This window comes from Loa loa (genome assembly GCF_000183805.2).
Source record: "Loa loa unplaced genomic scaffold supercont3.19, whole genome shotgun sequence".
Classification (NCBI taxonomy): Eukaryota; Metazoa; Nematoda; class Chromadorea; order Rhabditida; family Onchocercidae; genus Loa; species Loa loa.
In genome coordinates this window covers 94,479-108,873 of record NW_018108199.1, presented here as the reverse complement: position 1 = coordinate 108,873, position 14,395 = coordinate 94,479, and the positions used below count along the sequence as shown (strand labels likewise).

General features: G+C 29.9%; 2 protein-coding genes across 2 annotated transcripts; one reads left to right on the top strand and one right to left on the bottom strand.

Annotated features, from left to right (window-relative positions):
• Positions 1–2,242: 2,242 nt before the first annotated feature.
• Positions 2,243–12,105, top strand: LOAG_07630 (hypothetical protein; the record flags this gene model as incomplete). The annotated part of the gene is made up of 21 exons (XM_003143163.1): positions 2,243–2,351; positions 2,809–2,997; positions 3,255–3,416; positions 3,520–3,689; positions 3,877–4,051; positions 4,254–4,498; positions 4,987–5,139; positions 5,396–5,431; positions 5,557–5,695; positions 5,988–6,140; positions 6,256–6,417; positions 7,694–7,918; positions 8,360–8,572; positions 8,672–8,920; positions 9,073–9,243; positions 9,481–9,611; positions 9,734–9,875; positions 10,576–10,667; positions 10,977–11,216; positions 11,455–11,664; positions 11,920–12,105. The coding sequence occupies 21 exons, from the start codon at positions 2,243–2,245 to the stop codon at positions 12,103–12,105; spliced, it is 3,552 nt and encodes a 1,183-aa protein (XP_003143211.1).
• Positions 12,106–13,475: 1,370 nt separating this feature from the next.
• Positions 13,476–14,280, bottom strand: LOAG_07629 (hypothetical protein; the record flags this gene model as incomplete). The annotated part of the gene is made up of 4 exons (XM_003143162.1): positions 13,476–13,493; positions 13,589–13,710; positions 13,858–14,033; positions 14,222–14,280. 4 exons carry the CDS (start codon positions 14,278–14,280, stop codon positions 13,476–13,478), a joined length of 375 nt encoding a protein of 124 aa, XP_003143210.1.
• Between the last annotated feature and the right edge of the window lie 115 nt (positions 14,281–14,395).

The following is a 14,395-nucleotide window of genomic DNA, read 5'->3' as shown; positions in this document are numbered from 1 at the left end:
TACTACTACTACTACTACTACTACTATAATAATAATAATAATAATAATAATAATAATAATAATAATAATAATAATAATAATAATAATAATAATAATAATAATAATAATAATAATAATAATAATAATAATGGTAATAATTAATACCGTCATCATTAAACTAGTGATGATAATGGTAAATAAAAAAGGCCTTGATTATTTTCAAGGAAGGCAAAATGTCATCGTTTTTAACGATGGACAATAGCTTTTTAATTTTCAATAAATTCTATTCCCAACTTCGAATTTTTCCTGCTCAGATTTCTCAAAGTTTTGAGTTCTATATACTTTTCATGGCAATGAAAATGATCATTTATTCGTTTCTTTATTTTAATCCTCCTCTTATTTTTTAATTTCCGATATATCTTTTCGCCCTATCTCCCTATCTACTTATGCTGCATCTTTTTCGTATACATTTTTTTCCCAATAAATTAAATTAGAATTGTGAATTTTTACTTTTCATCTAATATTGGAAATGGGAAATTCCATTCTAAATAAGTAAATCATATATGCTATGAAGTACTGCTTAACATTCAAAATCAACCAAGTAGAATTTTTCAAATGATATTTGTTTATTTCTTCTCGTGATATTTCCAGCTTGTTATTTATAATAATAACATTTTCGATCTAACCGATTTGATATAGGTTCCGTCTATTCCGGAAATCTTTCAATATTTTTTTACCAAGTAAATTATGAAGTATTTATGGTAGTTTGCTGGATAAAATACTAATTGCAGCATTATTTTCCGCATTTTCCATCACACAAATGATGTTCAGCCATTTGAAATTCTCATTTGCTGCTCAATTAAGATAGATAATTATCTTAATTAAAACGTTTTTGATCTAAAGAATTTTAAGAGTAGAATTATTTGTGGAATAATTTGTCATAACTATTTGCTTATTTTGTCGTAAAGCACTGGAATGAATTTTCAAGAATTGAATGGAGAGGATTTCAACATAACACTTTTTGCTTCCATTACTGAAAGATGAACACATTCATCCGTTTCACTATTATATCCTTAGTTTCAAAGTTCATTTTCAATTCAATTTTTGTCTTCTCTCTTTTCTTTAAATTTCATTTTGAAGAAAAATAATAAATGGAACAATTTTATTTTGACAAAAAAATCAATAAATCTATAAAAACATAAACTACGAAACTTTCAAAAACACACTTTTCTATTTAATCATATTGTATTGTATATTTAATTACACAATAATTGCAATCATATTGCATTATGTATTTAGTTACACAATAATTGTAACTGTATTGTATTCTATATTTAATTACATAATAATTGTAATCCTATTCTGTCATGTGATGACACAATGACTAGTAATTGTATAAAATTATTAATATGAAGCGTACATCTAATATATGTATTAACTATTTATTTAATTTCAACTTTAAGCATTAACTCAGAGGATATCGAACAATACTTTTCTTTAATTTTAGTATTATATTAATTTGCATTTTCCTTATCAAAAATCGAACAATTTTTAAAATCATTGATATTTTTCCTTCTTTTTTTCTTTTTTCCTTTCCTTCATTTGTTAATGATTATTTTGAATTCATAATAGTAAGACAGCAATTCTTGTATTACTATAATACAATAAATTATATAACTACTTCAGATGAATATGTCTCCTTTTATCAATCCTTTTCCTTTTATCAATCTCCTTTTATCAATCTTTTTCTTTTTTACAGCTTTAATCAGCATAAAATTCATTAATTTTGAATATACTTTTGGATGCGAATTTAAAATCATTCAAATAGTTTTTTCATCATTATTATCTTGAGGATTATCACCACTTTAACGAATGGATGACATTACCTACGCACGAACTAATCATTAGTTATCCAAACGTAATTAAAGATTTTTTGCTGATCAAATAAAACTGGTTTGTGATATCACATTTAAATTGTTACAGATGAATGTTCTTTTCCCGATGCATTCTCAGATTCTTTTACCCTTAAACAAGATTTTTATGGATTACTTTTTTTTTAAATTGTGGTGCAGAATAGGTCCGAGTGTTCGCATTATTTTATATTAATTTAAAATTTTTGTCATATCACTCGACATGCTTGCTTTAAGCCCATTTTTGCTTTAATTTAATTAAAATAATCGATGCATTTCTTCTCTGTGCATTAAAGGTATTATTATTTGGTGAATGCAAATTGGCAATAGTGAAAAATACAGTTGAATTTTTGATGCCGAACTATAATCGTTGGATTTATTTCACTCTTTTAATTTTCATAATTGAGCCAGTTTGTTCGCGAACGACTACATGTCCACCTGGTGGATATCCAAACAATCTTAGTAAGTTTTGCCAGAAAAATTGCATAATCCATTTATAGATATTTAATTCAAAAGAACTAAAATTTTAATTTCTTCAATACGTATGGAATTTGAAATTTTTAATCGAAAAAATTTTTTGCTCTCTTTCTTGTCACTAATTTAGATCTAAAAATTTAAAATCATAGACATGCCTTTGAGAATTAAGCTTATAAAACACTGAAGAGTTTCTCTTTTCTCTCACAACGGTCGTTTCAAGTTTTATCAGAAATATGATCAAATCAATTGATAAAGTGATAATAGTGCATTCATCATCGCCTTATAACATTTATTCCTATCCAATGATAAATTCAACTTTTTGTGTTTCACTCTACCTAGTTTTATCAAAAGTTATTAAACAAAATTTGGTTTCTTTAAATTTTGAATTACTCATAGACAATTTTGAGTGATAATTGAAAATTATTAAATGGTGATATTTCAGTACCAGTATTAATATGGACAAAAGATATCGATCAAACATCAAAAATTTACCGTATTGGTAGCAGTGAGTTAAAACAAGAATATTTCACCAATTCCAGTTCTGATGAAATACTTTTAAATAGTGGAATTCCAACAGCTTGTCCTAAACCTTGTACCTACAAACTGTCCACATATATACGATCCATTGATGGTTGATAGTCTTTTTTTCTTTCTTTCAATTTTTCCTACCCAAATATCTTAAATTTCTATAAGGAAGATATTTTACTAACGAGACAGAAGTGAAGATAAAAATATTTCAAATTTAACATGGAAATTTAATTTTTTCAAATATTAAAAATTATCAAAAATTGTAGTTTTCACTTAAAAACCGAAAATTATGCAAAGACAAATTTTTCATATCATTAAGAGTAGCGATTATTTATCAGAGAGTTAATTTGTATTATCCAGGGGTCGTACTTCATCAAGGAAATAAGGAACGAACAGCACCACCTGGTTATGTCGATATCAGTGAACACAAAGAACTCTATTGTGCTCGATCATTGGGAGATTGTGGAGCTAAAACGCCAATTTATCGATACAAAAAAAGAAATCTACTAATTAATGATAAAGGTAAGAATGTTTTTTTTCTTTTAACTAAAGCTATAATTCGAAATTACGACTCAAATTTAAATCCCTTTTTTGGAATACTTATTTTTATTCCTGTAAAAAATAGGATATGCATATTCCTTTCGTGCAAATCAATTGATCAATGGTTATATCCGAGAACATAATCCGATCTGTTATGGATGGAAGGATAGTAGTAGTAAAAGTAGTGACAATGAAGTCCCGGGAACCAAGGATCCTATAGATTGCGTACCAATTCCAAATGTACCAAACGGACAAGTAATTGTTATAATTTAATTATTTTAATTATTTTTTGCAACAATATTCGACTTCCATTTATATCGTTTAAAACTGATGCATTGAATTTTGGTGATATGTATAAAATTTGAAGTATGACTAATTTCAAAAATCTTTGGTAAGCATCGATGATGAAGTATCATTTGCTTGTATAATTAATAATTTAAAGGTAATTTACAAGCCAGCGGAAGCATCAGAAAATTCAGAGACAGTGATGATGGGAAGTTTTGCGACACTACGTTGTAACGAAGGCTACAAACCATCGATGCAAAATGAAGTTGCATGTATTACTGGTACATGGTATCCGATGAAAGAGCTTGGTGAATGTATATCAGTTTCTATCGGTACATATTCTTGTATTGAATCAATTTTTTTTTTTTCAGAAAGAAAAAGTCTTTAGAAAATTGAGAAATTCAAAAATTAATTTATCAAAATTTTTTGCTTCAAAAACAAGAGCCAATGCTGTCTAAATTGGCTTATTGATTTGGTTTTATTTTTGATAAAATATTAAATTTGCTGTTTTTTTAAGGAAGTTTTGAAATTTAGAAACATCAGAAGGCTGTGCTCCATTACCGCCACATGAAAATGGTTATATTCTGTACAGTCAACGTGGTACCAGCACTTTTCCCAGTGGTACTTTGGCTTATTTAATATGCAATGGTCACTATCATTCTGTTTTCACCAAACAAGCTCAGTGTGATCATGGTCAATGGTCTACCGTAAAACTTGGAACTTGTCAGCTGACTACTACTAGTAGTTGTTCACCACTTCCAGCAGTGCAAAATGGCAAGGTTAACAAACTTCAGAATTCTAAATTCAAGAAATGATCCAAAGATGTCAGGTTATAAGATGTTGTAGTCTCTTTCACTACTTCTTTTTGATTATTCTTTATTCTGTTTGATAAATAGATCGAACTTCTACATGAAATTTTTAATTAGTAATATTTTCCTGTTTAGCATTTCGTGGTACAAAACTTTTTTCGTTTTCTTTTTTAACCGGACTTTTAGAACTAATTCGAATATTTATAACTGATAATAAATTATGCAAATGAAAGATTTATTTTAAATTCAAAATATCTTTACTCTTTGATAAGAAATATTAATAACATTTCTCATTGCTCTTTGAATTCAATTCAGTATTATTGCATAATTTCACTCTCATTGGTTATACTATCAAAGACTTGAATCTATTAATGTAACAGTGTTAAATGAGTAAGACAGAATAATTAAAAATAAAAAGCAGTTGCGATGAAATAATTAATAAATAACAATGCATATAGGTTAAGTATCTAATGGGTAACGAAAGCAATGTAATAATTGGAACAGTTGCTGAACTGGAATGTTCTCCGGAATATGTTGTTAACGGTGTCGATGCACTGATATGTGAATCATATGGATGGACACCTGCTCCAATTCTTGGAACTTGTCAGAAGGTGGATGTCATACTGTCTCTTTTCTTTCTTTTCTTTTTTCTTTTGATTTTTTGCAAAAGAAATACGAATGAATAAAACCAATAGAAGAAATAAGAAAGTCAATCAGTGAAGAAACGATAAAAATAGAAAAGTATTTAAGAAATTCCCTTTATTGAACATATTCTGATAGGTTGAAAGTTTGGAATAACAAAAAAGATATGGGTTAAAGGTTAGCAGGTTTTTGTTGTTATTCTGTTTTAAAATGCAGTAATTTTAGGATATCAGACGAAGGGATCAAAGAGAGAAACGACAGGTTAATTTTCTTTGAATTATCAGTACAGCAACAATCTGTAGTTTATTATGCAATTAGTACATTCTGCAATTCGTTGTCAAATATATCACCTCACTGAATTTCACAGTGTTTTTTTTTTCTTCCAGGAAGCAAGACCATGTTTCACTGGTCATCCAATCATTTCGAATGGTCAGTTATCGTATTCGAATGAGCCAAACTTGCTTGGAGCTTATCCGTCTGAGACTGTTGCAATTATACGTTGCAATACCGGTTATACTATTCATGGTACGTTCGAAATAGAATTTATTCTTGAAAAAAAATGTTAGATTCTCTTTTTTTTGCTATATTTCAGTGCATCCTCATTCATATCATAATCGTTCCATGGTTAGACTTGGATATCAGAAGCATAGTGACCTCATTTGAGATGTTTAAATAGTATTCTTACCATTATTCTAAGCTTTACTGAAAACTGCATGAAATCCTATTCATCCCTTAATTATTTTGTTTTACTTTTTCACAAAAACCAGGAAATCGAAAGCTTGTGATTCTTTCTTTTATGCAAATTCGCTAGATTTAGGTGCGCTTTCGTCGACATGCAAAGATTCCATTTGGAAACCACCAAACTTGGGAGTCTGTATTCTTCCATCAGCAACTGTATCAGTTCCATTTCAAAACCCATGTTTGCTTGGACTACTAACTCCAGTTGGCGGTACAATTACCTACAGTACAGGTTTGAACTGATCTTTTTTTTTCGCACCACTAAATTTTCTAAAACTTAATAGAAGTTTTTTGAATTTAATCAACGCTTAATCTTCTCGTTAATCCAGTTTGACTTTGTTGAACAGGTAGCACATTGGGTCCATTTCCGTCTGGTACTGTAGCTATGTTGAAGTGCGTTTACGGTATTCCACATGGAGCATCATTAGCAGCTTGTGATAACGGTTCATGGATCCCTCCTGAAATAGGCATATGCTCATTGTCGCATTTTCAGAATTCCTCAAATATTCGTTAGTTTTACTAACAGACTTTTCAAATTTTAAAATTTAAACTCTTCTAAGTCTCCAATCAAATGACCAATAATGCCGAACTCGTCAGTTTTCATCAGAAAGTTGCAAAAAAATCGTGTCAAGTGGAAAAACCAAAAAATCTTTTTCAAAAACAAAATGCCATATCACATTTTTCCATTCCCACTTTAGCAAGATCATTCAAATAGACGACGATTTTACTGAAAAATCATTCCTATGCCTCGTTTTTGCTGACTTGCTAAGCATTCAGGAAATTTGCGAAAGGGAGAAGTTGAGTTATTGGAAATCTTCCCTTTATGGCATTCTGGATTCTCGCTTATGAAATCAAACTTACCAACAAAAGAAGAGATTTTATAAAGAAATCAAAAAAAAAAAACAAATTAGTGTTAATTGGCATTAGGTAAGACAAAATAAAGAAATAATAATTGCTTGAAAAGCGAAATTTACATATTAATAATTTTTGTTTTTTTTTTTGTAAATACTAAACTTCTGTAAATTTCCTTTTGTACTAAATCTGAAAACAATTGAAAATGCGCAAAACGGACTGCTTGACCTGGAAAGGAGATAAATTATTCTCAAATTCTTATATTTCTTTACAAATGGAACAATATGAGGATGAAGTTTGTACAACACTGATGAAAACCTACGTGATAATGTCAACTGATGAAAATCTACGTGATAATGTCAATTTCTGACACTATTTGCATATTGCATTAAGACAGGACGAAAAAGTTTCTAAATTTTTGCAAAAATTAAGTAAATAGTATTACAAACCTTTTTATTAAAAAACGATTGAAATACAACAAATGTAATAAAATATATAAATTATATATCTTTTTTCTCCTTTAGCATAATTTTTAGAATTTGAAAAATTCAAAGTAATTACTGTTAATGGTAAAGTAATAAATAAAAGTCAAATAATGATTGAAAAGGCTGAAAACCGATGTGAAAAGCAGGAATTTTTTAACAGGAAATTTGTCTAAATTCTTACAAAATAGCTTTAATGTTTATCGAATATCGTTTGGAAATTGTTCAAATCATCACTCTTTGTTTCGAAAAATAAAAATAAACATGTTAGAAATCAATTTCAATCTGTTCATTCATATAGCTCTTTTTGTTTATTCATGTAATAAAGTAATATTTATATAATTTGGAAAAGAGAAGCAATATTAGATTAAAATTTACACTATAAGTTTATGAAAGGTATTAACATGCGGGAAAAAAAAAATCAGGAATGATATTGATATTAAATTTTCAGGTTCAGTTCTTGAGTTAGCTAGTTGTTTGAATAATTATCCTGTACCAGAAAATGGTATTGTTATCTATTCAAACAATGCCATTTATCCACCTTATCCGGCATTAACTACGGCTAACATACGGTGTAATCCCGGATATGCACCAGTAGGTCCAGTGATAGCCACCTGCCAGAACAGAATATGGTATCCACCGATAGCAACACAGTGTATCCAATATGATAGAGGAAGTTCGTGGTACTTTTAATTTCAGTACACAATATAAGCTATGTATATTATTAACCTTAAGACGTATACACCGGTTGTAATTGGATTGCACTATATTTTGATTTTGGTTTGGTAACAGAAATACTGTAACCTTTGGTTGTCAAGTTGAACTTAAACTGCCAAATGTACAATATAATTACGATCTTAAGGAAAAAAAAAGAAAAAACAAGGAGAGATTTTTGTTTTCACGATAATTTCATAGCATTTTCATAAAATTTCGAAAAATTTTTCTACAAAGTATTTCAAATTTCATCAAAGCAAACTTAATTTAGAAATTTATAAGTTATACCTGTCATATACTGTAAAATTCAGAATTTTTACTTTATTTCTCAGTCTCTACTGGTAGTTTGCATAATGTAATATTAAGTACAACGTTAGTTCACCGCCTACTGTCACCTTAACAGGTAACTGTGTCACCGGTATAGCTCCGCCAACAAATGGATACATTAACTACAGCACTGGTTCAAGCAAAAGACCATTTCCAACTGAAACCGTAGCAACCATGAGTTGTGATCTTGGCTTCAGACCTGTTGGCGTTACGTCATCGACGTGTCTGAATGGAATCTGGTCACCACCAGTATTAGGACAATGTGTTCATATAGGGTCAAAACTTTATGGTACTGTTCTTTTTTCTTTATTTAAATAATTCTATTTTGTCGAAAATGAATTAATGAAAAATCTTTGTGGTCAATGAAATATTTATTCAAATTTTACAGGTGTGCCTCTCGATGGCTCAATAAGTGAAACAAGAGCAGGACATTGTCCTGCTCTTGTTTCACCTGTTAATGGTTGGATATCCTATTCGAATGGTGCAGAGAAAGGATCATTTCCTACCGGTACTACAGCTATCGTTACTTGCAATCCAAACTACATACTCCTCGGGTTATCAACCGCCGTATGTACCAATGGTGTTTTTTCGCCTTTGCTTCTGGCACATTGTGTACCGGGACCGGAAAATGTTGATGGTGTGAATATCTATCTTTCTTTTCTTGATTAAAAGAGTTTAGTTTTTTTATGGCCAATAGTTTTTTATTTCTCAAATGTTAAATAAAATTTAAAAGATTTTCATTTCAATTTTGTTTTTAAAAAATTTAGCAACTTCCTTCTAAAAGTTCAGATCCATTAAAAATCGGACAGCTGCCATGTATACCTATCCCAAAACCATTAAATGGAAATTTGACATATTCGGACATTACTGCAGCTTTATATGCTTCGAAAACAACAGCCACTCTAGTATGTAAACTCGGTTTTGTTCCAGTGGGTCCGGTAGATACAATCTGCATGAATGGTAGGAAACTTTTTGAATTATAATACTATTAATGAAGAGACCCACTTAATTAAGCTTATTTTATCTAAAAGATAATCAATCATGCTAACATTGGTTACATTCCGATTCATGAGGATTAGACCTTTGTGGGGTGATTTTTGATTATAAAAAAAACGCTTTAACTGTAGTCTAAGTTTTTCAGATAACAAATATTTTTTTTAATATGGAATGATCTGAAAATTTCTTAACTTTTTTTAGGACAATGGCAACCGGCTTTAGGATTCTGTCAACAAAGTATAATTGGTTCAGGAATGAGCCAAGCTTTCATTTCTAGACAATGTTTATTTGAATTGCCTGTTGTAGCAAATGCGAAAATACGATATTCTACTGTAAGTTAAACTACCTTAAGATTAAAATGAATTGAGGTAATTTTGTCACATATGTTGGATATGTTGGCCAAGAAGAGTGAGAGTAAAGAATTTTTGAGCAAAATCTTAAAATGATTTTCCAGGGAAACATATTACCGCCATACGATAGTGGAACAATAGCGAGGTTAATTTGCAATAGTGGTAGTACTCCAATAGGAGAAAAGTTCTCAACTTGCATCAATGGGTCATGGAATCCTCCGATGTTAGGCCAATGTCCAGTAAATGGTAAGTGAATGATTGCACACCCAGAAGAATCTAATTGATTTATTCACGTTAAATTGTTTTTTTTCTTGAAATGCATAAAATTCATTTGATAAATGTGCAGCAAATTGATTTTGTTTTTCAAATGAGTTAAACAGAAATAATTAAGAAATCAACTTTATTATTTATACCTATAACTTTATTATCTATACCTATATTAACTTCATTATCTATATCTATACTTTATTGTCTATACCTGTAAATAAATGTTGACACTTACAAGATGAAAGCTAATGGCTTGTCTAAATTATGTCATTGCGACAGTGTTCTGCATTGAACTATCTATGAATTCTATTATTGATAGAATTTAAGTTCAAAGATTACAAAAAAAAAAGTAAAATGGTCCTTCTTCGGTATGAAACAAAGACCGTAAATGTTTCCGAAATTGATACGCTCTATTCTCGAAATTTCATACTCTTAGTAATTAAGTAATCAACTAGAAGGTAAGAGATTCGTGCATGTTTCCAAAAATTCACCACTTTTCACTTCACTTCCGCTATATCGCTTACCTAAAATTTTCACTTCAAGCTTGCATATACACATAAAGATTTCAAATTTCATTAATTTACAGAAAATTTGAAATTGCTTCAGACATCACACGTCATGCTTCATTTATCAATGACACTTTTTTTATCTACTTCTTGAGCATCATTTTCTGTTACAGGTAATGACAAAGGTCATCTAATGTTTGGATTAAAACAAACTGTGCTACCATTGATTGGCTGTTCTACTTCTCCACCTGTTTCTAATGGAAAGGTAGAGATTTAGGTTATTACTTTTCAGTTTAGATTTTAGAATTCCAAAAATTTTTTTTTGATGTTCCAGAGCTGTGATTTGTTTGCGAAACATATAAAGACAAAACAAATAAGACAGTGTATGAAACGATGACATTTAGGTTGACACGAAAAATGCAAAGTTTAGAATGTAACAAAGGTATTGTTTCGTAATTTTTAATATATCAAAATTTTGTGCTGCCGTAATTGACTTTATGACATTCTTCGTAGCATCCAACTGTTTATTTTTTATTTTTTAGTTCCATTGAAATCGAATTTAAAATAACTTCAGGTGTACTATAGTAATGTTAGTAAAAATAATATGTACGCAGTCGATACAGTGGCAAATTTGGTTTGTGATGATGGATACATATTAGTGGGACGATCGATATCCTATTGCCAAAGTGGTATTTGGTCACCTTGGCCTGGTGTTGGTAGTTGTCAACCCTATACGCAAGAACAACAACAACAGTATACAATCAAACCAAAGGGTGCATGTTCTGAAGTGCCCATTACACCTGCAAATGGGATGGTTAGTTTTATTAAATTTAAATGTTAAAAATAGTTATTGATTAATGGTAATTTCTAATTCCTTTTTTACGACATTTTGTCTACTCTTGCTGTTTGACCCAGTAATCTAATAACTTTAAACTAGCTAGTCTCAAGAAAGTCTAACCTAGCAAGGACTTTAAATTAGGCTAGTTTCGAGAAAGTCCAATATAACTTTTGCTATCCTCATTTTAACTCTGTTTTAATGAATCATGTTGCAGATAATATATGAAAGTAATGAAAGTACTACATGGTATAGCAATGGCACTAGCGCAAAGTTACAATGTAATGCTGACCATAAAATCAGTGGTAAGGAAGTGACTTACTGTCGGGATGGCTTTTGGATACCATCGGTTGGAATTTGTCAACCTATAATTAGCACCGAAACTGGTGACTTCTGTGAACCGTTCAACTCTCCACCAAATGGAAAGGTATATTTTTCTGCAATTTTCATGAGATCTTTTTCTTTCATCTTAAAACATTAAAATTATTTTGGTTATGATTTCCCAATTTTTAGTCTTTCAAATTCCAGTTCATTTCCTGGTCATTTTAATCCTACACAAAATTCTATGATTTTTAATTTTTCTGTTATAATTATAGCTGAGCATCATAACAAAAAACTTGAACGACTGATTTTTTGGGACAGATATTGAAATAATCGGTACTGTAAAGCGGTACCATTTCAGGTTTACTATATTTACAACAATTATACAAAGGATTATCAAACGGGTACTACAGCTATCTTAAGCTGCAATAAAGGTTATCGGGTAGAGGGAGAAACAACGCTTATGTGCAACAAGAATGGCTGGACACCAAATAGTGGTTTTGGGATTTGCATTCCAGTGGATGACAGTTTCCACAAGCATTCATAATAATAGCATCTCTGTTACCCTAATGTTTAGTGATGGGTCAAGAATCATTTGTGATATAAATTCCAATTCTGACTCATCAATACCTAAATTATGTTTTAATCAGATATTCAAATATTTAAAGTTATTTAGGTTTCGATCGAATTACGATTCTTTTTTAAATCAATTAAGATGCATATTTTCAAGTGTACAATTCGCAAAACTAACGTATTCTTTAAACCGACCTAACTTTCATTATAAATACCAATAAAAATTTTATGCTAGATCCGTCAGTGGTAAGTATTATTCCTTAGTCAAAGTTTTACAAAAAATGCTTTGCTCCTTGCTTTTGCATTAACTGCCATTTTTTAAATTGAATCTTAAGACAATTAAAATTGTACTTTTAATTTAAGGATTTGAAAACATTATTTCACCCTTACTAACAAAAGAATTTGAAAAACATGCAAAATGAACGTGTAAACGCTCCGTTGACCTTTCATCAATTTGTGGAACTTTCTTTTATGTTTACTTTGAATATATCGTTTGCATTCTACCTTATTCAGAAGTTTTCACTCCATCAACAACACTAATCATGCATATGATAATTGCCATAAATGCATGCAGCTTACTTAGCGCAGTACAATGAACTAATGATTTAATACCATGAGGTCATGAACCTTTCTAAAATAATTTTTGATGACATATTCATTGTACACCAGGATTTGCACCTTCTAAGATATTACATCTATAGTGTAGTGGTATTCCTTACATTAAAAGGAATTTTTAAAAAATGCAAGGAGGAAAGCAGTGACAACCTTGTTAATTTTTTTTTTTCCTTTTCAGAAATGTTGTCGTTGTGTTAATTAAGCATATTAATTGGGCCAGATTTCATGCACGCAAGAGAATAAATTGAAATCATTCAGTAAACATGAAGCATTTTATGTTCAAACTTTGTCTCAATTCAATTATTTATATGACATAATGCTTACAATAGTATCTATCGTATGTCAGTAAATACAAACAGTAGAGAAATGGTTAATGGCTAATGTATAATATGAATATACAAAAATTGAGAAATAAATTAAATACACGATCAAATTAGCAGATTTTTGTAAAATCATAAATGCCCCTTTCCTTCTCCCCTCAACTTTTATTTCAAATTTTTCACGGAAAAAAGTGTGAAAGAAAGAGTGATGAGATCAAGTAAATGTTAACTTTAGAAAAAGAACACATTTCAATTAGAAATAGTTTTAGGAATTCTCAACAGGTAATTGAATAAAAAGTGCGACTCTGTATCCGTTTACTTTGTTAGAGCCATTTTTTGTATTGTGGAAAAGTTTAAATTTAATTTAAAAGTGGAAGTGATAGTCTTAGTTTCAAATTACCAGGTGGATTCAAGCCTCTATATTCACCTGCAATGCAATGTCAGCGGTTAGTTTGATCAATAATTATATGAAAATAGTAAATAAAACTTTCTTTCATTCAAAATTTGCCTCTACATACTTACCGGGAGCTGGAAGAATAACATGGTTTTAACATTTAAAATAATCTCGGCTTCTCTCGGGAGAAGATATTTATAAGATTCCTCAAAGGTTTGTTGGGGAGGGAGGAAAAAATGAAGGCAATAAACTGGAATTTTGTAAAAGAAGTTAGCACAAAATTAAAAAGGGATAAAACTGAAGTTATTCAATGTTTTGATTAAATGCGGCTATGCATAATGCTTTATTATCGCAATCTATTTGATATTTCGGAAATGTCTCATTAAGCTAAAAATACCGTATCCTATTAAAATACATGCTCCCAAGATAATAAGGATAAGTCGTATCCATCCAACACATTTTGGAATCAACATTATACCAATAAACAGCATTTGGAATAGATCATCAGAAAGTTCACCGTGCACTCGAATCAACATCATCGGTGTCATCAAGTTCGGCAATCGAGTTGCAATTCTAGGAAGAAGTATTGATATTTGTAATTTTCGAAGATTTTAAATTTTATCATTCAAAGAATATTTCCACTACTGTTCTGTCATCGAAATTTTGAAATTAATTCAGAAAATTTGTCAAATATTCAAACTTCAATTGTTTAAATTATAACTGGTAAATAAATTATTTTTCAAATATTATTTTGAACTTACGTTGATTCATTCGTTCGAAACATAGGAAATGACACCATCAGTTGGATATCAATTTGCATCAATAATCCCGTTAACTGCAGAGAATGTTAAAATACAAATTTGCACCAATTTTACAGATATCATTTCTTTAAAAGAGTAGTATTGACTATTCGTGATGCTAATGTAATTATTATG